We start from the raw sequence: 27,507 nt of genomic DNA, 5'->3' as shown, positions 1-27,507 counted from the left end.
CGCCACTTGCTCTTGTAAAGCAACACGTGAGCATCTCTGTAAAAGACTGACAGTTTGAGGATGACATGCCCAAAGGATCTGTGGCGTTTGGGGTTGAGACAGCGCACTTTTCTCATTGAATCACAGCGCTTCTGTCAGCATGGGCTCTTTATAAGCGCTTTAATTTTCATTAACGATTTGACATACGAGAAATTTTCCTCATTGTCTAAATACTGGCAGCGAATCTCGACAATATCAGCGCTCAACAGTGCGCGCGGTGGAGGACAGGGCTTGCGAGCTTCATTCAACGGAGAGGCGTTCAGCTGACGCCCGATGTAAGCGGTGTCATCCCCGGGAAACTTTTAGGATGCAGCGATCACCTGTGGAGGATGCCAGCTGCCTCTCAAGATACTTCTTTTTGTAAGACTTTCAAACTAACTGTACATTTAGATGTTTTCTGTGTTCACGTTTGGACTAACAAACCTTGAAACAAAATTTGTGCTTAAGGACACGTGTGTATGTTTGAGTTTAAATATACATTTTTCTAGTTTATTCACATTTCGTCTCTACGAGCTACTCAAACTGCACCTGATGACTGATAGCCTACATTCATTCAATCATTAAAGCCAGTACTGTTATAAAATATATGATCAATAAGTTATGGCAACACGTGTTTTTACATTGCTTTTAAGTTATACAAGATTCAACTATTTTGTAAGTCAATTTAATGTAATTTAATGTAGTTGATTGTACTTATAAATGTAAGCCAGCAACTTTTTTTTTTACAGTGAAATTGAACTACAAACCAAGGTTTTAATTGTTTACATATAGATACAAGTGTGTATATATGCACTTTTCAGATTCAGAAAAAAAAATTACAACCTCAAATGTTACAGTAGGATACAATTTATTTAGAGTGCGATAAGTAGCCTACAGTAGACGCTTACAAACAGAAGTAGGGCTCGCCTGAGGATGTTACCATAGCAACATCACGCCGCTCGTGCGTTTTTCTTTTAGATCAATATTTGATGATATGTTACAATACTTTATTATTTAGATTTATATATCAGTGATAGCAAAAGCACAAAGTTTTGTTTGAAATGTTTAAGCCCATAAAAGAAAAATGTTCTTTGCTCTAGCAAGTTCAATTCGAACACTGGTCAGGTGACTTGAACGTGTTTTTTTTATAGAACAGGGCATAATCATAGACTAGAAAATAACTACACTTCCCTACATCTCTCCTTAGAAAATAACTTGAGTTCACCTCAATTAAAATATTCACAATATTACAGTTTTCAACATTTGTTTTGGCTATTTACAGGTGGACAAACCCTATAATGAGAAAGGGTTTTAAGGAGAAACTGAGGCCATCTGATGTTTATCAAGCACCCAGTCAAGATGCAGCAGACATTCTTGCAGAGCGTTTGGAAAAGTTAGTATTTGCATTCTTACCTTTACTTTTGTGATCTAAAAATGTTTTTTTAAAACTGATATGTCCATACAGCTCATTACAGTACGCGTGTTTCTTGCTCTATAATTTCTAATTACACTCAATTATTAACGTGCATTAGAATGTAATTTATTATAATTTTTAAACATTTTATTAAATATTAAACACAAATCCCTATATTCAAAAATAAGATATTATATCATATAAATTGATTTTCCCCCCGTATATTGTTATTGTTGGTTTAACTTAAAACATAAGGCTGGTTGCCTTAAAATTTTGAGTTAAGAGCTAAACATTTTAGTTAATACAGTGAAGGAGATGGTTTAGTAAATATAAACTCAAAATATTATGCTATCTGAATCACATTAATTATCTAAGTTTATTTGACAAAAGTTGTGATAACAAATCATGAAAATGTTTTTTTGACAGTGTGAGAATATTTTCCTAAGCCTCTCAGGAAACAGAACTGAAAGAACTTTCACTTACGTTTTTGTGAAGTGAGCAAATTTACAACATTAAGTGACCCTAAAAGAACACATAATCTTGTTTTCTATTGTGACTTGTCCTCACCTCACCTCCCATTACTTACCAGAGCCAATATCCCTCCTTTTAGGGGTTTGTGTGCTGTTTTTGACAAAAGATGGGAGAAAAGAACAATAAAATGTAGACAACCCCTTTAAATGTCACCCTGCCTATTCCAGTAAATATCCTCTCATGCCAAATAAACCACAATACATTCATGCCAGTGCCCTGGTCTAATGGGCATCAAATGTGACCTTTTAAATGGCAAGGATCCTGGAGAGTGATAGATGATGAGCATTTTTGTTATTGCTCTAAGGTGAAGCACTGCTGGGAATTTGAACTTTTTATTCAATTAACATGTTGGAGCAGTCTCTCCTGTTTCCCCAATGTCTCTTTGCTCTGTTTAATAAGTTCGCTAAATCACCTTGGTTATACAGGGGTGCACCAAACAATGTTGACAAACCCGTTTAATTGTGGGTGGGTGGGTGGATTGGATGCTGTTTAACTGTTCCATTCAGTTTTCTCTCTCCCCCTAAACAGAGAATGGGACAGAGAAGTTGCCTCTGGGAAGAAAAACCCCAGTCTCCTGCGAGCCTTGGCACGATGCTTCATAGGACCTTTTCTGTTATTTGGCTTCCTCCTATATATAGGCGTAAGTGTTCAAATAGTTTGTGTCTGTGCCCTTTTTTTTGTTCTGGGATTAGAGTGTTGATTTTCTCATAATTCAGCAGTTTGACAACAAGGTCTACAACAAGGTCCAAACGCACATATATATTTGCTAATTGTTTGCACATGGGTGGATATTGCTGGCTCATTGGTATGAAGTTATGTGATTCCTAGTTGTGTACTCAGGTAACAGTGCAGTGTGACTGTCCCAGTGAAGAAGCCTACAGCATCCAACCTCTTGCTAGATTTTATTTTTCACTTGTCACTTTATTATTTTGTTGTTATCATACTTTGGACTTCAATTTAGATTTTTCTCTAAATAGGAATTATAAATGTGTCAAATTGAAGGTGCTTGGTCTTTTTCTATTAATTTCTGTTACTATTTTCTAGGAGGCTACAAAAACAGTGCAGCCACAGCTTTTAGGGCGGATCATTGCGTCATTTGACCCTGCCCATGAACCGGAGCGAGCCAATGGTTACTTTCTTGCCTTTGGACTTGGCTTGCTATTCACTGCCCGCTTCCTCCTGCTCCAGCCTGCCCTGTTTGGGTTGCACCGCCTGGGCATGCAAATCAGGATTGCACTCTTTAGCATAATATATAAAAAGGTTTGTTATCTATGTCTACAAGCATCTTTCTCTGATACAAGTATCTTTCCCAACAGTATATTAAGTTTATGAATTTCTCTGAATCTCGACCCATAGACCTTGAAACTTTCTAGCCGAGTCTTGGACAAGATCAGCACAGGTCAGCTGGTCAGTCTGATGTCAGCCAACCTGGGCAAATTTGATCAGGCGAGTATTAAAAAGAGCAAATCACTTCAGTATTCCCTCATGTTTGCTGGATGATAGGTCACCTGTTTGATTTGAAAGTCTAAAAATATTGATTTTAGAGGGATATTTTTAGTTTTATAGAACATTGAATTGAATGAAAATCCATACAGTACACAATATATATAATAGTCCATAGAAAAACTGAAAAGATACTGGTACTTTTTTTGACAGGACATTTTTCTGTTAAAGGTAGGGTAGGCAATGTTTTGCATAAACACTTTTTGTTGAAACTCCCTTCACATCCTGATAGCAATCAATAATAGAAGTGGTTTAAATATAGCTGTGGAAGTCTCAGGACCAAACATTGTTTGTCCAATCATTGCATTCGGTCCAAACAATGAGCTTATGTTGTGTCCACCCCATGTTGTAATTATCCTAATTAAAAGATGGCAACTTGTGACGCTCTACTCTGAGCATTTCGCATCTTTGGACTCGGAATTATGTGTTTTTAAAGACGGCAAAATGAATCTGCAGCAGTCAGGTGGTACAAGTCAGAGCTCTTTAAGTTGTTTACGTTCATTATTATTGTAATTTTATGCGCTTTGAGACATGAGGTGATTTAACGCCATCTCTCATGACACTTTGCAGACTCTGCTCTGCTCACTTGTTTTAGAGGAGGCAAGGCTTTGGAGAGAGAGTTTTGAAGGAAGGGTGGGAACACCTGGGAAAAATGTATACAAAATACAATTTTTTCAAAAAAAATTTAAAACTTTTTCAGACTTTTTTTTAGAGTATACATATTTAATGCATCCTTGCTGAATAAAACAATTTCTTTAAAAAAAAATCATACAAAAAATCAGACTCCAAACTTTTGGGAGTTTCAAAGGCCAAAAAATATTTCTCCAAAGAAGACTCCAAACTAATTTGAAATAAGTACACTGCTGCCAACCTGTTGGGTGAGCATTAAATTTGGCATAAAGCTTCAGAGGGGAGCGTAGCTGAACTCTGGAACGTCCTAGGAAGGTAGAGCCAATGTGCTGAATATTGATAGACTCTGTAAGTGGTCTGAAGCAATTAGCACATGTGTTTAATATGGGTTCTTCGAGTGTCCTTTCTTTGGAATGTATGAGATGGTTTTTTTATGTTTTGTAGCCACTGCAAATGTACCGAAGTGAACAAACTTTTCTAAATGGTTTCAAAAGTGTTCTTAGATATGGTTCAGCATACCTGATATAGCAGGACTTGCGTGGCACAACAATGCAAAAAACAATGGCATTTAGCTAACACATAAGGTGAATGAATTACCAAAGAACAGGAGAATCTAAATTTAATATCTGACTCTTTAAAAAAGGTGTCAGCTTTTGAAATAAATACATTTAAATAAAGCTTTTGATATTGAATTAATCTTGTATTTACAAGCTTATTTTGTGTTTTTGATTATCTGTTGTGATATTACAGTAGTAGAGTTTTGAGAACATGCACCTTACTTGTGAAAATAGTAATCCCAATCTTGTATTCACTGTACCATGATGCATTTCTTTTTTTCTTTTTTTGGTACAGAGCCTGGGTATGGCCCATTTTGTATGGATATCACCATTGCAATGCATCCTGTGTACAGGGCTTATCTGGGAACTCATCGATGTCAATAGCTTCTGTGCACTTGCTGCTATCTCTTTACTGGGTGTCTCGCAGGCCTTTCTCTCACATAAAATGGGTCCTTACAAGTAAGTCTCAAATGTACTTTTAGCCTTCATCCAAACCAAAAAGCAAATCTTGTCCAATGATGCTCCCATTGATAGACTCAAACTGGCACATATTTGTTTAAGAGTTTCTCTCCAAGTATCCTTTATGCTCCCACATAAACATTTCATTTGTGATTCATGCTGGTTAAAGGCTTTGAAGGGTTTGGACAGGTAGTTCAGTTCTGCTCCTGTAATCAGAAGGCTGGTTAGCCTTGTGCCTTGGAGATATGTAAACAATGTTGGTCAGAACTGCTACTGAGACAGTATCACACACACACACACACACACACACACACACACACACACACACACACACACACACACACACACACACACACACACACACACACACACACACACACACACACACACACACACACACACACACACACACACACACACACACACACACACAATCAAGTCTGTATATTGTCTTTATTCAGTGCCTTCACTCAAAGGAACACTATAGACATTAACACAATGCTTAGTCAGATGTATTAAACACCCACACTGGAGTGTTTATTACAGTATGTACAGGACTTGAAGTTCTGTGAGCACAGACAAATCATTCCAACTTTCTGTCTTTTACTGTTTTCCATCAGAGCACAAAAAGTGCTACTGACCAACAAACGGTTGGGTTTGACCTCAGAGATTATGGAGAACCTCCATTCGGTGAAGGCCTACGGCTGGGAGGAGATAATGGAGACCCTCATCAAGAACATCAGACAGTAAGACCCAAACAGTTTGTGGATGTTCTCCACTTTTTGTTAAAAACAAGTCAAGATTTTATAGGTCTCACGTCACATACCCAGACCTTTAACAAAGGAGAAGAGACCATCTGACTGACATGAAAACCATCCAATTTTTAATATCTTTTTACATGCCATTTTACATGCCATATTACTAAAATTAAGATTCAGTGCTCAAGATGCATTTCTTATTATTATCAATTTTGAAACAGTTGTGCTGCTTACTATTTTTGTGGAATATCTTTGATGGATAGAAAGTCCAAAAAACATTCCTTTTTTCCATTCCAAATTTTTTTGTAACAATGTGAAAGTTTTTACTGTCACTTTTGATGAATTTAATGCATTCTTTAAGAATTAAAGTATACATCTCTTTAATAGTAGTGTGCATATCAAATAGTCCAGTTTGTTGTACAGTTTTGCTATACAGATATGACGCCATTGACCTAGAAAACTTTGCAGAATTCAGTGATTATTTCACGTTTAAAGGCACTTGTTGTATCAACCCAGTACTTTGTAAACACACATTTATTTCCAGGTGAATTGAAAAACAATTTGACTGAGAAGAGCTTCCCATTTTTGTGACCAATATGCAACAGTCTGAAACTGAGACTAAACGAGTGATTTAATTAAAGTGAACAGTTTGAAAGTTTAATCATTTAATTACATTTCTGTCCTACACATTCTTTAATTCCTATTCCTTTAATATTAAGTGAGGTCTTTCATAAGAGATTATGGATCAGAAGAGTGGGCCTGGATCAGAGAAACTTGAAGCCACAGTCTCCCACTGTTTCTCTGTAGTATTACATTTAATGCAGCACACGGTGTGCCTTTGTGTTTTTGTTATCAGCTCAGTCTCTGAGAATCAATGTGCCGTTGTTTTTTTTTAGATATTTGATCTCTCATGACACAGTCTCCAAATATCCTACCCATCTGGCATTCCCCTTCAGATTGTCATTCTTTCTTCCCGTAAAACTGTTTATAGGGATGAGGTGAAGTTGACCAGGAAGATTGGCTCCCTGCGTTACTTTTACAGCTCTGCATACTTTTTCTCGGCCATCTTTGTGATTGTGGCCGCTGTGGTGCCCCATGCCCTCAGTCGTGGTATCAACCTGCGCCGCATATTCACCACTCTCTCCTACTGTATGGTGCTGCGTATGACTGTCACTCGTCAACTGCCCGGCTCCATCCAGATGTGGTACGACACCATGCGGCTTATTTGGAAGATTGAAGTGAGTCCACACACTCTACAAGTGACACAAGTGTAGCCCAGTCCGGGTGTCACAAACTGTAGTTTAGCACCACGATGAAGAAGATGAGAGGCAAACGTTTTTAATGAATAATCCACACAATGAATAAAATGCCATTTTAGTAATATAAATGATAATGCTAAATGATATCTGGTATAATATGAGTATGAAACAAAAGATCTCTGGTTTGGTGTTGATAAAGGGGAAACTCTCCTCTATATTACTCTGTATATTTCTGAAGAGCACTATTTTTGGCATCAGTATATTATTGTGTATAACTGTACTGAACTTTGAGATAATGTTTCTGTTACCATGATCTTCTCTGTATCCAAAGCTCTACCTATAACATTAACTAATCTACTTCATCTAGGAATTTCTTAGTAAGGAAGAATACAAGTTAATGGAGTACGATCTCAGCATCACAGAGCTGGAACTGACAGATGTGACTGCTTCTTGGGATGAGGTACAGTTATGCATTCACATTCTTTTGGATTAAGCACACATCTTCTTCTAAAATCTCAATTTTGTACCATGAGACCTTTCCTTTGAATCAGATTGAGACTGAAAACAATTCCTTTTCACTTTTGAGAAGCAGATATAGCAAACGAATTGCTGCTTTTTGTTGACTGATTTTCGTGTATTCGATTAGAATGGCATGTTCTGTTTTGTAGCTACAAGGCTAGTAACCCATAAAGCCTTACAGAGATCACAGATTAACATTGAATTACTCGAACCACATTAGGTGATGTTCTAAATGAATACAAATCACTTGTTCCTTTGTAACACTCAGAGAGAACAGAAAAAGAGGAAGAATCAATCACTGGTTTGAATGCATTTAATGTGTATGTGTTAGTGCAGTGTAAATACCCTCTATCTGCATTTCTTCAGGGTCCTGGTGAACTTCTAGAAAGGATAAAACAGGAGAACAAAGCTAATGGCCATCACAATGGAGATGCAGGTCTCTTCTTCACCAACCTATATGTGACTCCTGTACTGAAGGACATCAGCTTGAAACTGAAGAAAGGAGAGATGTTGGCTGTTACCGGTTCTATGGGATCTGGGAAGGTAGGTGTGGTGCCATTTTTATTCAGTTGTAATCTTCCACAAATTCATAATAACCCTAAAACACAACACAACACAATGCAATATATATATATATATATATAGGACAAGAGACTAAGCAATTCTAACAAATAATTCACAATTATAGTAAATAAATGAAAGGCCACTAAGTGTGCGAAACCTTTAATAAGCTTAAATATAAGCTAAAATATAAAAGGATGAGTAAAGCTAGCTGTTTAAGAGAAAACAAACATTTGCTAAAAGGAAAAAGAAAGGTTGTCATTGTTCAGACATAATGTCTATATTTATAGAGCTCATTGTTGATGACCATCCTCGGGGAGCTGGTTCCCTCCTCTGGGAAGATCCGACACAGCGGCCGAATCTCCTACTCCTCCCAAACAGCCTGGATCATGCCTGGAACCATCCGAGACAACATCCTTTTTGGCCTGACCTATGATGAGTATCGTTACAAGAGTGTGGTCAAAGCATGCCAGCTCGAGGAGGTACTGACACATTGATGCTCTTCAGTCCACTCTTTGTGTCTGTCATTTCCTTAGTCTTAGTCTTACTCCATCTCCAATTCCCATCCCTCTTTCTCATTTATATTTCAATCCCTCTGTCTACAGTATATTGCCTGACGTCACTCATCTCTTTGCTCAACCTAACAAGTCCTTTTTGTCCTGTCCCAAGTTCCTGCTTTGCTTCTGTTTCTGTCCCCCCCTCTCTCTCTACATGGAATGCTCACCTGGCAATGGAACTGAGAACCTTTGTTAGATGTAGAACTGTGTCATATTATCCCACTGATGGTTTTCTCTCTTCACTCTCAACCTCTTGATACCAAAGAATCCAATCGTGTGCAACTATCGGCAGCCAAAGTGTTGAGTGACAGGGCCCTTGTTTAACTGAGTCTCACATGAAAGAACGGTCAGAAGGGAGATCTGATGAGAATACATTCATGTCCAAGCATTAGGCCGCAGTGTGAGATTTATTCATGCTAGTGGATGATATATTACATATATACTAATATATATATATATATATATATATATATATATATAATAGTGATGATCGTGTATCAAGGCTTTTTCTAACACTGCAAAAAATAAATAAAAATCTTAAAACAAACAAAGAGAAATTAGCTTCACAAGATATTTATAATTGTTTTTAGAGAATATATTAAAGCTTTTTCCCACCAAATTGATAAAAACAAAAAGCATAAGGTTTGCAAAACTGAGTGAGGTTTAAACTGAAAACAAGTAAAAATACTTGCAATTTGGACAAAGAAAAATAAAACTTGTTCAGAGTTATATATATAGATATATATATATATAAAAGAAAAATATGTTGAAATTTATATATATATACATATTGACACACAGTATACACTGTATATATACAGTATATATACACTCACCTAAAGGATTATTAGGAACACCATACTAATGCTGTGTTTGACCTCCTTTCGCCTTCAGAACTGCCTTAATTCTACGTGGCATTGATTCAACAAGGTGCTGAAAGCATTCTTTAGAAATGTTGGCCCATATTGATAGGATAGCATCTTGCAGTTGATGGAGATTTATGGGATGCACATCCAGGGCACGAAGCTCCCGTTCCACCACATCCCAAAGATGCTCTATTGGTTAAGATCTGGTGACTGTGGGGGCCATTTTAGTACAGTGAACTCATTGTCATGTTCAAGAAACCAATTTGAAATGATTCGAGCTTTGTGACTTGGTGCATTATCCTGCTGAAAGTAGCCATCAGAGGATGGGTACATGGTGGCCATAAAGGGATAGACATGGTCAGAAACAATGCTCAGGTCGTGGCATTTAAACGATGCCCAATTGGAACTAAGGGGCCTAAGTGTGCCAAGAAGACATCACCCACACCATTACACCAGCACCACCAGCCTGCACAGTGGTAACAAGGCATGATGGATCCATGTTCTCATTCTGTTTACGCCAAATTCTGACTCTACCATCTGAATGTCTCAACAGAAATCGAGTCTTCAACTGTCCAATTTTGGTGAGCTCTTGCAAATTGTAGCCTCTTTTTCCTATTTGTAGTGGAGATGAGTGGTACCCGGTGGGGTCTTCTGCTGTTGTAGCCCATCCGGCTCAAGGTTGTGCATGTTCTGGCTTCACAAATGCTTTGCTGCATACCTCGGTTGTAACGAGTGGTTATGTCAGTCAAAGTTCTTCTATCAGCTTGAATCTGTCTGCCCATTCTCCTCTGACCTCTAGCATCAACAATGCATTTTCGCCCACAGGACTGCCGCATACTGGATGTTTTTCCCTTTTCACACCATTCTTTGTAAACCCTAGAAATGGTTGTGCGTGAAAATCCCAGTAACTGAGCAGATTGTGAAATACTCAGACCGGCCCGTCTGGCGCCAACAACCATGCCACGCTCAAAATTGCTTAAATCACCTTTCTTTCCCATTCTGACATTCAGTTCGGAGTCAGGAAATTGTCTTGACCAGGACCACACCCCTAAATGCATTAAAGCAACTGCCATGTGATTGGTTGATTAGATAATGACAAATTGAACAGGTGTTCCTAATAATCCTTTAGGTGAGTGTGTATATATATATATATATATATATATATATATATATATATATACACAAGAAAAAATACTTTGCAATTAGGACTAAGAAAATTAAAACTTATTCAAAGTAATAAAGCTTATTCAGAGTAAAAACAATATATGTATATATATATATATATATATATATATATATATATATATATATATATATATATATATATATTCTTTAATGGTCTACGGATGTTCATTCAATAATAGCGTTGTGGGTTTTTGAATTGTGAACCTGGGATGTTTATAGCCTGTCAGTCCCCGTGTTTCCCATAGGGAGAAAATTTATCATGTTTCCTCACAAACAAAGAATGTTTTACAGTAAATGGTGATTAAGCACAATTTATGACTGTTTGTTGTGAAACATCCAGACTCTAACAACAGGAGATCTTAAAGAGCAGTGTGAGGTGGCTATTGTCATCACAATGGTTGGTAAGGCCATAACAACAGAGTGTGAGAAGTTAGCCGCTTGTGTGCTAACTAGCAAGAAGCTGCAAAGTATTGTTATTTTTTATTGTACATAATGAGTCTTTATTCAGTGTATGCTGACAAAATCAAGATGCAGACACTTACGCTGTCGTAACCTACTTAATCTTCTGAGTCACTCTAGAAACAAGCTCTCAATGCAAATGGCAAGACTAGCAGGATCTAATAAATGATTTTGTGGAGTCTTTAAAATGTGAAGTGCTAACACGCCCAAGTTTAGTGGGCTCGTGTTATCCATGGATTTTCTTTGTAGCACCGATTCACTTGCTTTCCAGTCCTCATTCATGTTGTGTCTGAGCAGTAAACCCCAGCATTTTCATCTTTAAGACATCAGTGCTTCAGTGCTCCCCAGTCCCCACTGATTTGTTTGTGTAGAGTTTTAGAGTCTTTCTCACTGCACCACGTAATTTAATTATTATTTTTAATGCTCCTAAAATGGACAGAGTTGATGACAAGGTAAGAACCTCCTACATGAGAATCATTCATCTCAAGTTGCATGTGATCTCTTAAAAAAAAATCTTAATCCAGTTTAACATTGTCAGGCTGGTCTGCTGGTATTAGCATTGGTTTTGGGAACTTATCAGTTAGCCAGACTGGCCAACTGACAAAGCTAGCTGAAGAGTACCTGAAACCGTCTGAGGCTGGTTTAATTTTTTTTTGCATGACTCATGACCAAGACAGCAACATATAGTGTCAGCCCAGATCTGGCCCACATCTGGTACGCATGGAATCCACATGTACCAGATGTGGCCCGGATCTGGGCCGACACTATGTTGCTGTCTGGGGAGTTTTCCCATTCAATATGTCACAAATGTTTTAAAGCACCAAACATGCAGTTTACCAACTATTCCTGCTGAGAGTGTTTGTTGTCCTGTGTGTATCTGTACTTCAGAGTCAAATAAAATAGCATGTCCATAAATTTCTCACAGTGTCTTACTTTCTCTTGCTCTGTGTGATGACGTTTTCTGTTTTATTGTCAGGATCTGGCTGCTCTTCCTGAGAAGGATAAGACACCTATGGCTGAGGGGGGTTTAAACTTGAGCGGGGGTCAGAAGGCACGTGTTGCTCTGGCCAGGTATGTCACACATTTCTTCACCTACACTTGAACATCTCTCAACTCCTCAGATGTACACCAGCACCTGTAGTTTACTCCACAATAGAGTACTCACTTGCCCTAGGGCTGCTCTTTCCCACTGAAGTTTAGGGAAGAATTTAATTCATATGCGTATGGCATTTTAATAACTTCCACAACATCTCTCTTAGATTTACATGGCCATAAACTTAATATTAAATCTTACAATTGAATACAATCCTACAGCAATAAAATGAGAGTATGACAAACTTGTATTGTTTTCCTGTGTCCCTGGGCTTGTGTAACTTTTTTTTCTTTTGCAAAGTGTGTTTTATTAGCAAGTCTTATTATAGGTTGAGTTTACTGTATTCAAATATTCCTTAAAATAAACTTTATTTTAATAAAATTAATTTAGTTTTTAAATGATGAATGATGAAATTCTCACAGGTTAAAAATATCTACTTCAAAATGTTAAAGTATAATTTTTACCTGCACAGGGCTGTTTACAGAGATGCTGATGTTTACCTGCTTGACGCACCATTTACTCACCTGGATATTGCAACAGAAAAAGAAATATTTGACAAGTATGTATATTACATTCTCTTTGGCGTGGTATAAGTAACTTGGCAACTACAAGTAAATTTATTCTACTAACCCAAGCCTAAAACCTAACCATAACCTAACAGTCTACTGACAGTCTAGTAATACTCTGACTAGAGTTAGTTGATGTGTAGTTGCAAAGTTACTTATAGTTAGTAGAATGTCTAAAGTGGACTATCGAAATAAAGTGGAACCAGAATCTCTACCAATCAAAGAACTGGTAGAATAGAGTATACAAATGGCATAATAGAGTATACATACTGTACATCTTATTTATCCGTCATATGCCTACACTATTTGCAATTCTTGGGATGGCTGTTCTTTTTCCTCATTAAAGTCAATAAGTACACAGTCTTGTACCTTTGCTTTTTGTCTGATTTTCAAAACCTTTTTTTGGTTCAAATCAAAGGTTGTAATGTTGTGATTCATCACATAGCTGGTTCGTTTGTTTCATGGCTTATAACTCTTTCATGAAAACTTTGTTAAAATCCCTATGGAAAAGTGAATAGGAAAAATACCTCTGGAACCAAGGCCGTGAAAAAAATCAGCACTGTTGCTCTCTTTACACAAAAAGTAAATGAATAGTGACCTCTTACCAATAGAAAGGACAAAATCGAAAAGAGATGATAACATACTGTATACTATACTGGAGTTAAGCTGAGCATAATTGTGAGTAATATTGATGTATAATCTCTTTTTTATGTCTTTACCCAGATGTCTTTGTAAGCTGATGGCCTCCAAGACACGCATCTTGGTAACAAATAAGATAGAGCATTTCAAGCGGGCCGATAAGGTCCTACTGCTCCACAATGGTGAAAGTTTTTTCTACGGCACCTTCAATCACCTTCAATCGGAGCGTCCTGATTTTAGCTCTTTGCTTCTGGGTTTGGAGGCCTATGACAATATCAGCGCAGAGCGCCGCTGCTCTATCCTCACAGAGACTCTCCACCGCGTCTCGGTGGATGAGAGCGCAGGCATGCGACCTGAACGCCCCTCTTATCGCCAGGTGGCCCCCTCCATGCCCAAGTACATCGATGAGAGAAAAGCTTCAGTGATCGTCAACCCTCTTGGAGCAGCTCGTAAGGCATCTTTCATTCAGGGACCAGAGGAAGAGGTCCGAAGGACATTACCTGACCGGAAGTTCTCCCTGGTTCCCGAGAACGAGCTAGTAGATGAATCCTTCATGGGAAGCGACGTGTATCATAACCACGGTGTGCATATGGCTGGTCAGAGGAGGCAGTCGGTGTTAGCTTTCATGACCAATGCACAAGGCCAGGGCCGTCGTGACCACCTTCAGTCTTCTTTCCGCAGACGGCTGTCAGTCGTGCCTCAGAGCGAACTGGCTTCTGAGCTGGACATCTACACTCGCCGCCTGTCAGACAGCACGTATGATATTAGCGGGGTCCTGGAAGAAGAGAATATTGAGGTGTGGAAAATTCTTGCACTTACTGCAAAATATTCATTTTCATACTAGACTTTAACATGGTCTGATTCGCTTTTCTTTGCAGGCATGTTTAGCTGATGAAATAGATGAAATAGAGGAGGAATTTGAAACGACAAAGTGGAACACATATGTCAGATATGTGTCAAATAATAAAAGTCTTCTTTATGTTCTGATCTTCATCCTCATTGTTGCTACAGTTGAGGTAATCTGAATATTTTCTGTGTTTATCTTTATGTATTGTCTACTGTATGTGTACTGACGTGTTCTGCATTACATATGAATATTGTTGACGTGTTTCCTAATCATATACAAATACTGTTAAAATGTTTAAGGTCATTAAGGATTTTTAAAATAGATTAATACTTAATATTAATATAAAGTAAAGACTTTTACATTTTTACAAAAGATTTTTCTGAACTTTCTATTCATCTAAGTATCCTGTAAAACGTGGATCATGGTTTACACTAAAATATTAAGCAGCACAACCGTTTTTACCATTGATAATAATGAAAAATGTTTTTGAGCACCGAATCAGCATATTAGAATGATTTCTGAAGGATCATGTGACACTGAAGACTCGAGTAATGATGCTAAAAATTCATTAGCCATCACAGGAATAAAGTAATTTATTAAAAAATATATTAAAATAGAAAAGTAATTTTAAACTGTAATATTATTTTAAAATAATGCTGTTACTACTGTATGTTTGATTAAAAATGCAGCATTGTTGAGCATAAGAAATCTCTTAAAAAAAAGAAAAAAAGAAATCTTACCCCAAACTTTTGAACAGACGTGTACATCTAAATTTGCTAATCTTAATGATTTCTTATGTGTTTTAGGTTGCAGGATCTGTAGCAGGGATTTTTCTGATAACTGAGTAAGATTTTTATTTTATTTCCTCAATCTCAGTTAACTGTTCTTCCAGGCAAACTAATCTTTTTAGTTGTCAAGTGTTAAACACTTCAGTGTTTAATTTTAATCAATCCACAAAATACTGCATTTTAACTATTTTGTTGCAGTGAACTTTGGATAGAAGAGAATAAACGATTTGAGCCAAATATGACAAAGTACTCCAACATGTCTTCACCTGGAAAGAAGTCTGCAGTCATTGTGACTCCCACAAGCAGCTATTACATTCTCTACATCTACGTGGCCACATCAGAGAGCCTCCTCGCAATGGGATTTTTCCGGGGTCTTCCATTTGTGCACACTATGATCACAATCTCCAAGAGACTGCACCAGAAGATGCTACGTGCTGTTCTCAGTGCACCCATGTCTGTTCTCAATACTATGAAGACAGGTCAGTGTTATGTAAGGCTGAAAAAAGTAACTTATTTCTACAGGACCAGTTTCTGACTTAATACTTTACCGTTTGTATCCTAATATCATTTTTTTGCAGGCCGAATCATGAATAGGTTCACCAAGGACATGGCCACAATAGATGACATGCTTCCTCTCCTCATGTTTGACTTTGTCCAGGTTTGTGAATTCTTTAGTCAAAAGCATTTAATTGATGGGTAGATGAGTTTCTGTTTAGTGTATGGTTGCTCAAGTCTTGCTTTTGGAGATCTACCATTCTGTAGCAGAGTTAAGTTTCAACCAGCGTTGCCAGGTCTGCAAATCAAAACCCACCCAATTGCTGATCATAACTAGCCCAATCGCGTTCCGCAGGGGGTTCTAACGGCAACAATGTAAAAGTAGCCTAATTCTGCGGGAAAACCCCGGCCTTGGCAACACTGGTTTCAACTCTGACGATTTTACACACTCTTTCAGTACTATATAGCATACTAGAACACTATGTCCCAAACCATAACATACTGAAAAATAGTAAGTCAAATGGACCAGAATGTTTTCCTACAGGCTTTTCAGTGATTTATAACATACATTTATGCTTTTTGGGCCAATATTGTCAACAATGTCTTGCAGTATGGAAGCCATCAAATGTGATGTGTTTAATTTTTTTTTCAAATATAAAAATATTTCACCAAAACGTTCACCAAGGCTGCATATTTGATCAAAAATACAGTAAAAAAGTACAGTGGTATTGTGGAATATTATACAATTTTTCTATAAAAATATATTCTAAAAAGTCATTTATTCCTGTGATGGCAAAGCTAAATTTTCAGCATCATTACTCCAGTCTTCAATGTCACATGATTCTTCAAAATACATTCTAAAATGCTGATTTGGTGCTCAAGAAACATTTCTTATTACTATCAATGTTTAAAACATTTGTGCTGTGTAATATAGAGTGTATTTATGACAACCGAGACATGTCCTTACATTCACTTTTGATCAATTTAGTGCATCCTTGCTGAATAAAAGTATTCATTTCTTTCAAAAATACAGAACATAGAGTCTATGCTTTTTTTTGCTTTTCTTCCAACAGTTGACTTTGGTGGTGGTTGGATGTATTCTTGTGGTGTCCATCGTGCGGCCGTACATATTCCTTGCGGCTACTCCCCTGGCCATTATTTTCATTGTGTTGAGGAAGTACTTTCTCCGTACGGGTCAGCAGCTTAAACAGCTGGAGACAGAAGGTAAGGCCAGATAGTGTGTGCATTCTTTGCATGCAGTTGTTAGATACGTCTTTGCAGTTGGCAAAGGGATTCCTGACGCACTCTGCATGCTGGCGTGTGGCTTGTTGCCAGGGACGAGAGGGCCAGTTTGACAGGGCCCTGATGGGAGGTCAGTGCTAGGTCCGAAAACAGGGGAGGAGCAGAGGATGGATGAGTAAACCAGAAAGGGAGAGGATATCTCAGAGGAAGTGACATGGGCGGGAGGTCAGAGTTTGGTCTCTCAACCAATCATCTATGGTCTATTACCTATCTGAATAAGGCAAACCATTTCTGTTGGTCTCTCTGTAGCTCAATTGTCAACACTCTTCCCACTGTCTGACTGTCCAGGGCCAGAGAGAAAGCAACTAGGGCTTTCCGTACTTTGTAATACTAGGCTGGAAAAAACCCGACCAGGGATTTCCTCTGCTGCCATCCTGATATCATTCACTCATAGTCCACAAGTGATGAGCAACAAGCTTTATGGCGGGGATCCCAGAAAACTGCGCAACTCTATTATTTTTCAGACAAGAGTAGCTAAAGGCATTATTTTGCCTATAGAAAGGGAAAGGATGCTGCTAGGAAAGCCGACGTGATTATTTAGTAAAATCGTGGGTAGCTGAACTTGTGGATTAGTTCATTTTGTTCATGAGGTCACCTAGAGGCCAAAGGACAGAGGGCGAGACTTTTATTTCTTCCTTCCTCTTCCTGATGCCTTCTGCTATTGGAATGGTGTGGCATACAGTAGATGATGTCGAAATATAATAAGCGCTTGAGATTGACAGTTAAAGGAGCAGTTGACTCAAAAAAATCTAAAATTCTGATCCGTTCTAAACCATTAAGTATTTAGAATTTAATTGAGAAAGCTTTTTAAATGAATTTGAATGGAGGCAGCAAACAGGATGCAGAATTTCAACAATTATTTTGATAAATAAATGAAAGTAGCATTAAAATTACTTCAAATTTAGTAACCCATGTATTGTAATGGATTTAATTAGAAACGTACTTGCATGTCAGTAGTAACACATTATACTGAAATTTAAGGTTTCCTTTATTTTGCAAAAAAACAAAAACCCAGCACATTGTGAAATAATATTACAATTTAAAACGTTTTTATTTTGATACTTTTTAATATATTTTAAAATCAGAAATCATTGATATCATTCTAAGACTCTTTTGCAATCTCCAAAATGACAAAAAGTCATCATTTGGCCCATACACCAAAATTAGGTTTGATTTGAGCGTTACAGTGAAGGACAAGATTTGCATCGAGCGACGCGTCGTATTGCTTCAGAAGACTTGGAATTAAATTAATATACATGGTTGACGTTATATTCTTCTCTCATCACAGCTCGGAGCCCCATTTTCTCCCACCTCATCATCTCTCTGAAGGGTTTGTGGACAATCAGGGCCTTTGAGCGACAGGCTTACTTTGAGAACCTGTTCCACAAGACCCTCAACACCCACACAGCCACCTGGTTCCTCTACCTGTCGACCCTACGATGGTTTCTCTTCCGCGCCGACATCATCTTCGTGTTCTTTTTCACGTTGGTCGCCTGGATTGCGGTAGGAACCAACCGTAAGAGCACTCTTCCGTCTGTATCTAGGCAAGATATGTGAGATTGAACCAAGCAAGCAGTAGAGCATGTTGAATGATGCGGATGCCACTGTTTATTTGATGGTTCTCGGTGGGTCCAAAAAACCAATGAACGCTTGATTTAGTGGGTTTTACAGACAATTGGTTATATAAAGAGATAATTGTGAACAGTGCTTGGAAATTGCCTTTGAAGTGTAGAAGTGAGGTCATTGTGAGCACCCCTGCACTTGATGTTTATACTTGCTTGTTGGTGCATGTTAATGCATGTGCGTTTCTCCACAGAGGATAAACCGGGTGAGATTGGTATCATCATATGCCTGGCAATGCTCATTCTAGGCACCTTCCAGTGGTGTGTCGCCACCAGCATTGCGGTAGATGGAATGGTACGTGCCTTTTAGTTTTCCTCCCTGAAAACAGCCTGTTTTTCAGTTGTTCTACACTGCAGAAATTGTCCTGTACTGTAATGCTGTTGAAAACAATGTCTGATTGAGTTTAAGCAACACTGACTGGCTTATCAAGGTGCAGGACATTTTGTTTTCCTTCACTATGGCCCTATCAGGAGAATAGTTACAATCATACTGATACACATATACAGAAGTGGCTCTTTATTTTTGCCACATGGTGTAACTGTTTGCACACCCATACTGCCTTCCCAAGCACACGCAAACACAGAGGCTAAGCATCATTTAAAGGCTAAACAAACCACATGCAGCTTGGCCCTCGGTGGACCTGATTACATCATAGCTCTTCTAATCCTTCTTCCTCCAGATGCGTTCTGTTGACCGGGTGTTTAAGTTCATCGACCTACCGTCCGAGACACCCAAACCAGACAAAAGCAAAGGCTCGGATCTGATTATCGAGAACGCCAATGCACAGGCTGACTCAAGCTGGCCTAACCGTGGTCAGATCGATGTGCAGGATTTAACAGTCAAATACACAGAAACGGGTCACGCCGTCCTTAAGAACCTCTCCTTCACTGCGGAGGGTGGACAGAGGGTATGTACAAGCAATTCCCGGATTTAAACTCCTCTTTAAACGTTACAAAAATAAATGCTAACAAGCTAAGTTTTCTTCAAACGGGGCATTTTGGAACAGTGTTGTCTCACAGCAAGACAGAGCAATGGGATAAAGCTTGAATTTTGCAGTAGGGTCTAAAAGTCTAAGGGTAGTATGGTCTAAAAGACTACTTGTGAAAATGCTTTTTTTCTGTATTTAGTCTAATTTAATGCATTTTTTCATTACAAATTATATTCTCTGCATGACATCTGAGCTTTTGTATAAAGGAGTTCAGAAATTCAGTGGCACAAATTGCTTATTTGATTAGTGGCCTATCAATAATCTAGAATTTTTAGCCATAAAACTGCTTAGTTTTATGTTTTTCAAAATCTGTACCATATCTATGCTATACAGATTTTCCATTTGTGGACTTTTGAATTATACTGCCCTCAGTGCCCTGCAAAGGCAAAATGTGGTAATAACACCAACCCTGGAGCTGAGGAAAATGGAAATTGTTTTCGTGTATCCTTTTCTTCAAATCTGAGCACTGTTGAGCCAAGTCACAGGATTTGATTTTGGTCATAATTCTGTATTGAAAAAGTTACTGCATTTTGCCTTTGTAGAGCAATGTCAGTGATGAGCAACAAATACAGTCATGGTCAGAATTAATGGCTCCCCTGGTAAATATGATCAAAACTGTCTGTAAAAAATAAATCTGCATCGTTTATCCTTTTGATCTTTCATTCAAAAATTTGCAAAATTCTAACCATTCATTGAAGTAAATGAATTGAAACTGGGGGGGGGGAAACACATTATGAAATAAATGTTTTTCTCCAAAACACGTTGGCCACAAATATTGGCACCCTTTTATTAAATACTTTTTGCAATCTCCTTTTGACAAGATAACAGCTCTGAGTCTTCTCCTTTAATGCCTGATGAGTTTGGAGAACACTTGACCAGAGATCAGAGACCATTCCTTCATACAGAATCTCTCCAGATCCTGCAGATTTCCAGATCCATGTTGGTGCTTCTTCTCTTCAGTTCACTCCACTCATCAGGTCAGGGACTGGGACGGTCATGGCAGAAGCTAGATTTTGTGCTCCGTAACACATTTTTGTGTTGATTTTGATGTTTGTTTTGGATTGTTGTCCTGATGGAAGATCCAACCATGGCCCATTATAAGATTTCTAGCAGAAGGCGTCAGGTTTTGATTTTTTATCTGTTGATATTTGATAGAATCCACAATGCCATGTATCTGAACAAGAAGTCCAGGACCTCCAGAAGAAAAATATGCCCACAACATTAAAGATCCAGCGGTATATTAAATTGTACACATGGGGTACTTTTTATCCTTGTGTGCACCAAACCCATCTAGCGAGTTCGCTGCCAAATAGCTCTTTTTTTAGTTTCATCTGACCACAGAACCCTGTGCCGTTTGAAGTTCCAGTCGTGTCTGACAACTGAATTTGTTTGTTTTTTTTAGTTCGTTTTTGGATGAGCGAGGAAGATTTTTCTTGAAACCCTCCCAAACAACATGAGGTGATGTAGGTTTTTTTGTAGTTTTTTTTGTGGCTTTCTGACCCCCAAGACTAAACCAATCTGCAATTCTCCATCTGTGATTTTTGAAGAGTTGTTGGCCACTCAAACTCTCCTCCTCACTGTGCATTAAGGCAATATAGACACACGTCGTCTTCCTGGCAGATTCATAACATCTTAGTTGATTGGAACTTCTTAATTATTGCCCTGATGGTCAAAATGGGGATTTTCAATTCTTTAGCTATTTTCTTACAGCCACGTTCTATTTTGTGATGGTCAACAATCTTTTAATGCACATCAGAACTATATTCTTTGATTTTACTCATTGTGATGAATGATTACGGGGATTTGGCATTTGTGTTTCCTCATTTTTAAAGGCTCCAGTAAGTAGCTTTTGTAAACAAATATTTTTTAAAACTGTCATTATGTCCTGAAAGTAGAATATGAGACAGATAATCTGTGAAAAAAATCAAGCTCCTCTGGCTCCTCCCTGTGGTCCTACTGCCATTTGCAGAAATACAACGCTCCCGGTCAGAAACAACCAATCAGAGCCAGGAGGAATGTCTTAGCAGTGTCAATCACGCTCGTGTACGCGCTGATCACCCCTCTCTTGCACAGCGCGAGCGCGTACCGTCGTTCGTGACTCTCCTGTTCGTTCATCCAAATGAAAGAATCTTTTTTCGAGTCATTTCCTTCATTCAACGAACAAAATGACTCGAAAAAAGATTTGTTCATTTTGAACGAGTCTTTTTGCAGTCATTTCGTTCATTCAACGAACGAAATGACTCGAAAAAAGATTCGTTCATTTGGATGAACGAGTTCGAACAGGATCACGAATGTGCATCGCAGAACAGAGCAAGGCGAGCATTTGTGATTACAAAACTTAAAGTTTTTTATTTATTTTTGAAATGGCCCATCGTTTCGCTAGATAAGACCCTTATTCATCGCCTAGTATCGTTTAAAGCCCTTTGAAGCTGCGCTGAAACTGTCATTTGGTCCTTGAAACGTTTGTGTCCTATTGAAGTCCATTATATGGAGAAAAAGCCTGGAATGTTTTCATCAAAAACCTTAATTTCTTTTCGACTGAAGAAATAAAGACATGAACATCTTGGATGACATGGGACTGAGTAAATTATCAGCAAATTTTTTTTTTTAAAGTGAACTAATCCTTTAACGTTATCTTAGTAGCTATTTATAACTTATAGAAAGAGTGCAACCTTATAAAAATACATGTATTGCAAAATTGATGATGATTTGAGGACCAAGTTTGTAGTCAAAGTATGAGCAGGCCATAATCAATGTAAAGCATTTGATGTTTCGTCCCTATAAGTGAATGTTCCATAACTGTTTATAATCCGCTGTCATCGGTGGTCCTGCTTACTAGCCTGTGCGTTCACGGCAGGCTCCGCTGTGGGGGAGGAGCTGTGGAGGGAGGGCTGTAGCGCAGCAGAGAGCAAGGGGGTTGGACCTGTAAGTTGTGCTTGTTCAAATTTTCAGGCTAAGTCAACATTTTCTCAAAACTCCCTACTGCAGCTTTAAACTCCTGTGAAACAAGAAGTCATGTGGACAATGTCATGTTCCTAGTCACCCTGTGGTGTGCTAAAAAAGGTAAATATTAATGGGAATATACTTTAGACATATTTTACTCGTAAAATTTTTTTAGGGGTGCCAATTATTGTAGCCAACGTGTTTTGGAGAAAAACATTTATTTAATAACGTGATCCCCCCCCCCCACTTTCAATTCTTTTACTTCAATGAAAGGTTAGAATTTTGCACATTTTTTGAATGAAAGATCAAAAGGATAAACAATGCAGATTTATTTTTTACAGCCAGTTTTCATCATATTTACCAGGGGTGCCATTAATTCTGACCATGACTGTAGCAGATTAGCTAAAGGCTAAAATTCACTTTTTGCATAAGAGTCTCATGTGTTTTCAATCTTATATTTGTCAGATTCTTATGTTCACCAATTTCTGTGAGTTTTGTGATGTATATTGTAGGAAATCCATGTGGGAAGGGCATTAGCACAAGCATCCATTATAATAGAATGTGTTACTTGTATTTTTAAAGATGCACTTCTGTATTTCCATAGCATTGGACTATCGGGTAGACAAAAACTACCCGCTGCAACACTGTAAAAGTAGCCCAATTCCGCGGGAAAACTGTGAACTTGGCAACACTGGTCAGGTTGATCATGTGCTCTTTTTCAGGTGGGCATTTTGGGGCGAACAGGTTCTGGGAAGAGTTCTCTGTTCAATGCTCTTCTGAAGCTAGTTTACACAGATGGAGATATCTCCATTGACGGGCTCAACTGGAACAAAATTCCTCTTCAGAAGTGGAGGAAAGCCTTTGGCGTGGTGCCTCAGGTAGAAGCAGTTCTGGGAACAGCTTTCATCCTCTCTCTTGATAACTTTTAAAGTTGTATTTTTGTAAATGTCTTCTCCCACACCACCACAGAAAGTCTTCATCTTTACGGGACCATTCCGCATGAACCTAGACCCTTATGGCTGCCATAGTGATGAGGAGCTGTGGCGGGTCACAGAGGAGGTGGGTGTCTTTGCCGTAGGGGTCCAGGGGAAATGATCAATGACTGTGAGGTCAAGTGGTTTGATGACCCTTTTTTTCTAGAGTTATTCAAAGAAACTGGAAGAGCATTGTCTTTCATGCCTTTACTATGGCAACACTTCATTTGCCATTGAGCATTTAACTCTTTCCCCGCCATTTACGGAATTTTCTGTCTTTCACTGTTATGCGGTAGGGGACGGCATTAGGCATCTTCTGAAAGCAAGCAATATCATATGCAATCATATGCATATGTAAAATAATGCGATCATCTACATTAAACAACAATAAAATGTTAACATTAGTTAATGCACAGTGAACTAACATGAATAAACAACGAACGATTCTATTTTTATTAGCTAATATCAACAAAGATTAATAGATGCTGTAAATATATATTGTTCATTGTTAGTTCATGTTAATGAATGAATGCATTAACTAATGTTAATAAATTAGACCTTATTTTATAGTTTTACCCACAATAAAATAAAATAATTGAACATAAAATATAAACGATTATAAGCTCAAAATGCAAATAAAAAACCTTTATTTACTAGCTATACACTTTCATTATCTAACAATTTTATTTTGTAAAAGAATCACTATCAAGGTTTCCCAAAAAGTGATTAGAAAAATTTAAATTTTTTTGTCTTTTACTAAAATAAACGCATTATATTTAGCATAACATTTCAGTCAACTGATCTTCATCAGCCACAAAAAACCATTTCCTAATGCTTGACGAAGGTCTGCCTGAAACATTGCATTAAATATATTGCATGTTTTGCAAGCTGTGGTAGTGTGTGAGATTATTTTTCTTCCCTGATTAGTTGTTATCTTAGGCACCTATCAATTTTTTGGGTGTTTGAGGTTTCCTGTTTATTGTTTATAAAATAAGTGACCTTTTCAAAAGCAAGGCATGAGGTCATTTGGTTTGTCCAACGAGAAAAATCTCAGGACTTTTTTGTGAACCAGCGATTACATGCTTAACATCCAAATGTTCTCATTTCAGGCCCAGAAATGACACACCTTTTTCTTTATTTAGTTTTAACATAGGTGGATTTTTTTAAAAAGACAACAGTATTTGAATTCAATGCCATTTTTATTTTTAGTCATCAAAAATCAGTGTACTTTATTATAGACATTGGGTCTATAATAGGGTGAATGCTAGTTGTAATATCTTGGAGAACATACAGTATTAGTATTATTTAAGATTAACATAGTATTCCTTAATGAACTGCAAGTATGTCCTGTTCCTTTCTTGTAAATGCAATTTGCTGGAAGGCTTCAGTGAGCAGTTATTTCTGTGTTTGTGTGCAAAGGTCGGTCTCAAGACACTGATTGAACAGTTTCCAGACAAATTGGACTTCCAGCTGGAATATGGAGGCTATGTACTGAGTAACGGCCACAAACAGCTCATATGCCTGGCTCGCTCCATCCTCAGCAGAGCCCGGATTCTCCTCCTGGATGAGCCTAGTGCCCATCTCGATCCAATGTGAGTCCCAACAACACCACACTACCTGTTCCACGGATAACACCACTGGCTTAATACAAAGTACAATGAATTCATGTCATGATGAATAATGGTAGCTGTGCTGTCTTTGGTTTCAGAACAGTAAAGGTGTTAAAGAAGACATTGCGACAGTCTTTTTCTGCTTGCACTATATTACTGTCTGAGCACAAAGTGGAACCACTGCTCGAGTGCCAGTCTTTCTTGGTAAAGCTTTTGCACCACCTCATTCTATACCACCAAATGAAATGTCATATTTGCTTTTTTAACCATTATTCACATTTGTACTGGTGACAAAAAGGTAAAACCTAAAGGTAGGGTCGGCAATTTCGAAGCGGGTAGTGATATCAAGCTAGCTTGGAAATCATAAGATCCCACCCTCCCTTCAGAGCGCTCTCTAAAGCCACGTCTCCTCCAAAACACATCATGAACACACAGTAGATTCTGCAAAGCGTTACGAGACGAGAGACATTATTAAATTACCTCATGTCTCAAAGTAACCCAATAATAATGAACTTAAACAACCTACAGAGCTGCAGTTGTACCACCTGACTGCTGCAGACTCATTTCAGCGATAGTGTTGACATACAAAAAGCATAAATCCAAGTCTGAGGACTTGACTCTGGGTTCTGGCAATTACGGTTAGGACATGGCGGGAACACAGCATAAACTCATTGTTTTGGTTCATGAGGAACTGTAAAAAGCGTCTGCTGTTTGTTTGTGGCGCCCGGTGACTGTCGTCTTCAACTCTGCATAGCATGAAACGGGTCGATGACGTGTGATGTCTGCATGAGCAAGGAGCACGGAGGTATGGAAATATATGTTGACAGGCAGGTAGGACATCGGACCAAAGTCAATGATTGGACGAACATTTTTTGGTCCTGAGACTTCAACAGAAGATGTAAATTTTAATATTTAGACCACTTCTATTATTGATCGCTATCAGGATGTAAAGAGAGTTTCAACCAGTATACACAAAGTGTTTATAAAACAAATTGCCTACCCTACCTTTAAAACAACTGTAGGCATCATTTGCACCACTAGCAATACCAAACAATAGCAAAAACAAAGAGCGCTTATTACATTTACAGTAATTTCTGTCAGAAACTAGGGACAATTTATCTGTGGTATTTAAAAAATGTGTACATACACTACCGCTCAAAAGTTTGGGATCGGTACAATTTATTTTAAAAGAAATTAATACTTTTATTCAGCAAAGATGAATTTAACTGATCAAAAGCCAGTAAAACATTTATGTTACGAAATATTTTTTATTTCAAATAAATGCAGTTCCTTTGAACATTCTGTTCAAATAATCCTGTATATACTGTTTAGGCTATAACACTTTCTAAAAAAATTAAGCAGCACAACTGTTTTCAACATTGATAATAGAAATCTTTCTTGAGCGGCAAATCAGCATATTAGATTGATTTCTGAAGAATCATGTGACACTGAAGACTGGTGGATTTGCCATCTCGGGAGTATATTACATTTAAAAATATATTATAATAGAAAATGGTTCTATTATATTGTAATAATATTTCACAATAATACTGTTTTTACTTAATTTGATCAAATAAATGCAGCCTTGGTGAGCATAAGAGACTTGGTAAAAAAAAAAAAAAATGGATTTTTAAACGTTTGTCCTTTCGCATCTCTGTTGCAGATGATGGACAAGGGTCAGGTGAAGACCTACGATTCCATTCAGAAGCTGCTGAATGAGACCAGTCATCTAAAGCAGGCCATAAGTCCAGCTGAGCGCCTCAAAATCTTCCCTCGTCGGAATTCTAGCATGCGCGCGCCTCAGTCCAAACTAGGCTCTGTTACACAGACACTACAGGAGGAGGCAGAGGACAATATCCAAGACACTCGCCTCTGAGCGTCCCAAACTGGACTTCATACGGACGCTTCCCCAGCATGCTTTCCAAATGGTACATTATATTGGATGACCTACCTTCAGAACACATCTGACATTTGTTATGAAAAAGATATGCATTCTTCCTTAATGTCACAGGAGGTACTCAATATCCTCTCACAACGGGACATTGTGAGCCCAGGAATAATGGAACACTGTAAGAAATATAATGCAACTTCTATGATTCATCTCTGTTCTTTCTTTGATCATATCAAATGTATTCTTTTCTTATTTCTCTCTGAACGATTAATTTATTAAATTATAGTGAGACCATATGTGCAGCAAAATGGAATCATATGAATCATGTAAATGGCAAAACAATTACTCTGTTTTCTCATTTCTTAGGCCTGTCATGGAACTAGGAGAGGCACAAGCAAAAAGCAGTGATTATTTTAACCTGTAAATATATATCTAGGAATTTTCTGTGAAACAAATATATTTTTCAAGACTA

General features: G+C 38.0%; 1 protein-coding gene across 2 annotated transcripts; it reads left to right on the top strand.

Moving 5' to 3' along the window:
- The first annotated feature begins 185 nt into the window (after positions 1–185).
- cftr (CF transmembrane conductance regulator) lies at positions 186–27,507 on the top strand. Of its 2 annotated transcripts, none has more exons than XM_077248875.1 (27): positions 186–399; positions 1,301–1,411; positions 2,492–2,603; positions 3,008–3,223; positions 3,320–3,409; positions 4,949–5,112; positions 5,733–5,858; positions 6,862–7,108; positions 7,497–7,589; positions 8,015–8,191; positions 8,500–8,691; positions 12,253–12,347; positions 12,842–12,928; positions 13,659–14,370; positions 14,453–14,590; positions 15,228–15,265; positions 15,408–15,688; positions 15,788–15,867; positions 16,778–16,928; positions 18,295–18,522; positions 18,823–18,923; positions 19,309–19,536; positions 23,283–23,438; positions 23,530–23,619; positions 24,954–25,126; positions 25,243–25,348; positions 26,808–27,507. In XM_077248875.1, exons 1-27 carry the CDS (start codon positions 347–349, stop codon positions 27,018–27,020), a joined length of 4,458 nt encoding a protein of 1,485 aa, XP_077104990.1. In that variant the 5' UTR covers positions 186–346; the 3' UTR covers positions 27,021–27,507. The 2 variants fall into 2 exon arrangements, with proteins under 2 accessions (XP_077104990.1, XP_077104989.1); XM_077248874.1 differs by having other exon boundaries at positions 221–399; positions 25,248–25,348; positions 26,808–26,944.

Source organism: Siphateles boraxobius, unplaced genomic scaffold (genome assembly GCF_051911475.1).
Source record: "Siphateles boraxobius isolate OS27281-9 unplaced genomic scaffold, OSU_SipBor_1 31, whole genome shotgun sequence".
NCBI classification, from domain to species: Eukaryota; Metazoa; Chordata; class Actinopteri; order Cypriniformes; family Leuciscidae; genus Siphateles; species Siphateles boraxobius.
This window is presented reverse-complemented; position numbering and strand designations above follow the sequence as displayed.

Bases quoted from the DNA above. Each gene is read 5' to 3' on its own strand.
- cftr (XM_077248875.1), top strand. From the start codon at position 347: ATGCAGCGATCACCTGTGGAGGATGCCAGCTGCCTCTCAAGATACTTC. The intron at 12,348-12,841 runs GTATGTCACACA...TTACCTGCACAG, and splicing joins GCACGTGTTGCTCTGGCCAG to GGCTGTTTACAGAGATGCTG. The intron at 23,620-24,953 runs GTGGGTGTCTTT...TTGTGTGCAAAG, and splicing joins TGTGGCGGGTCACAGAGGAG to GTCGGTCTCAAGACACTGAT.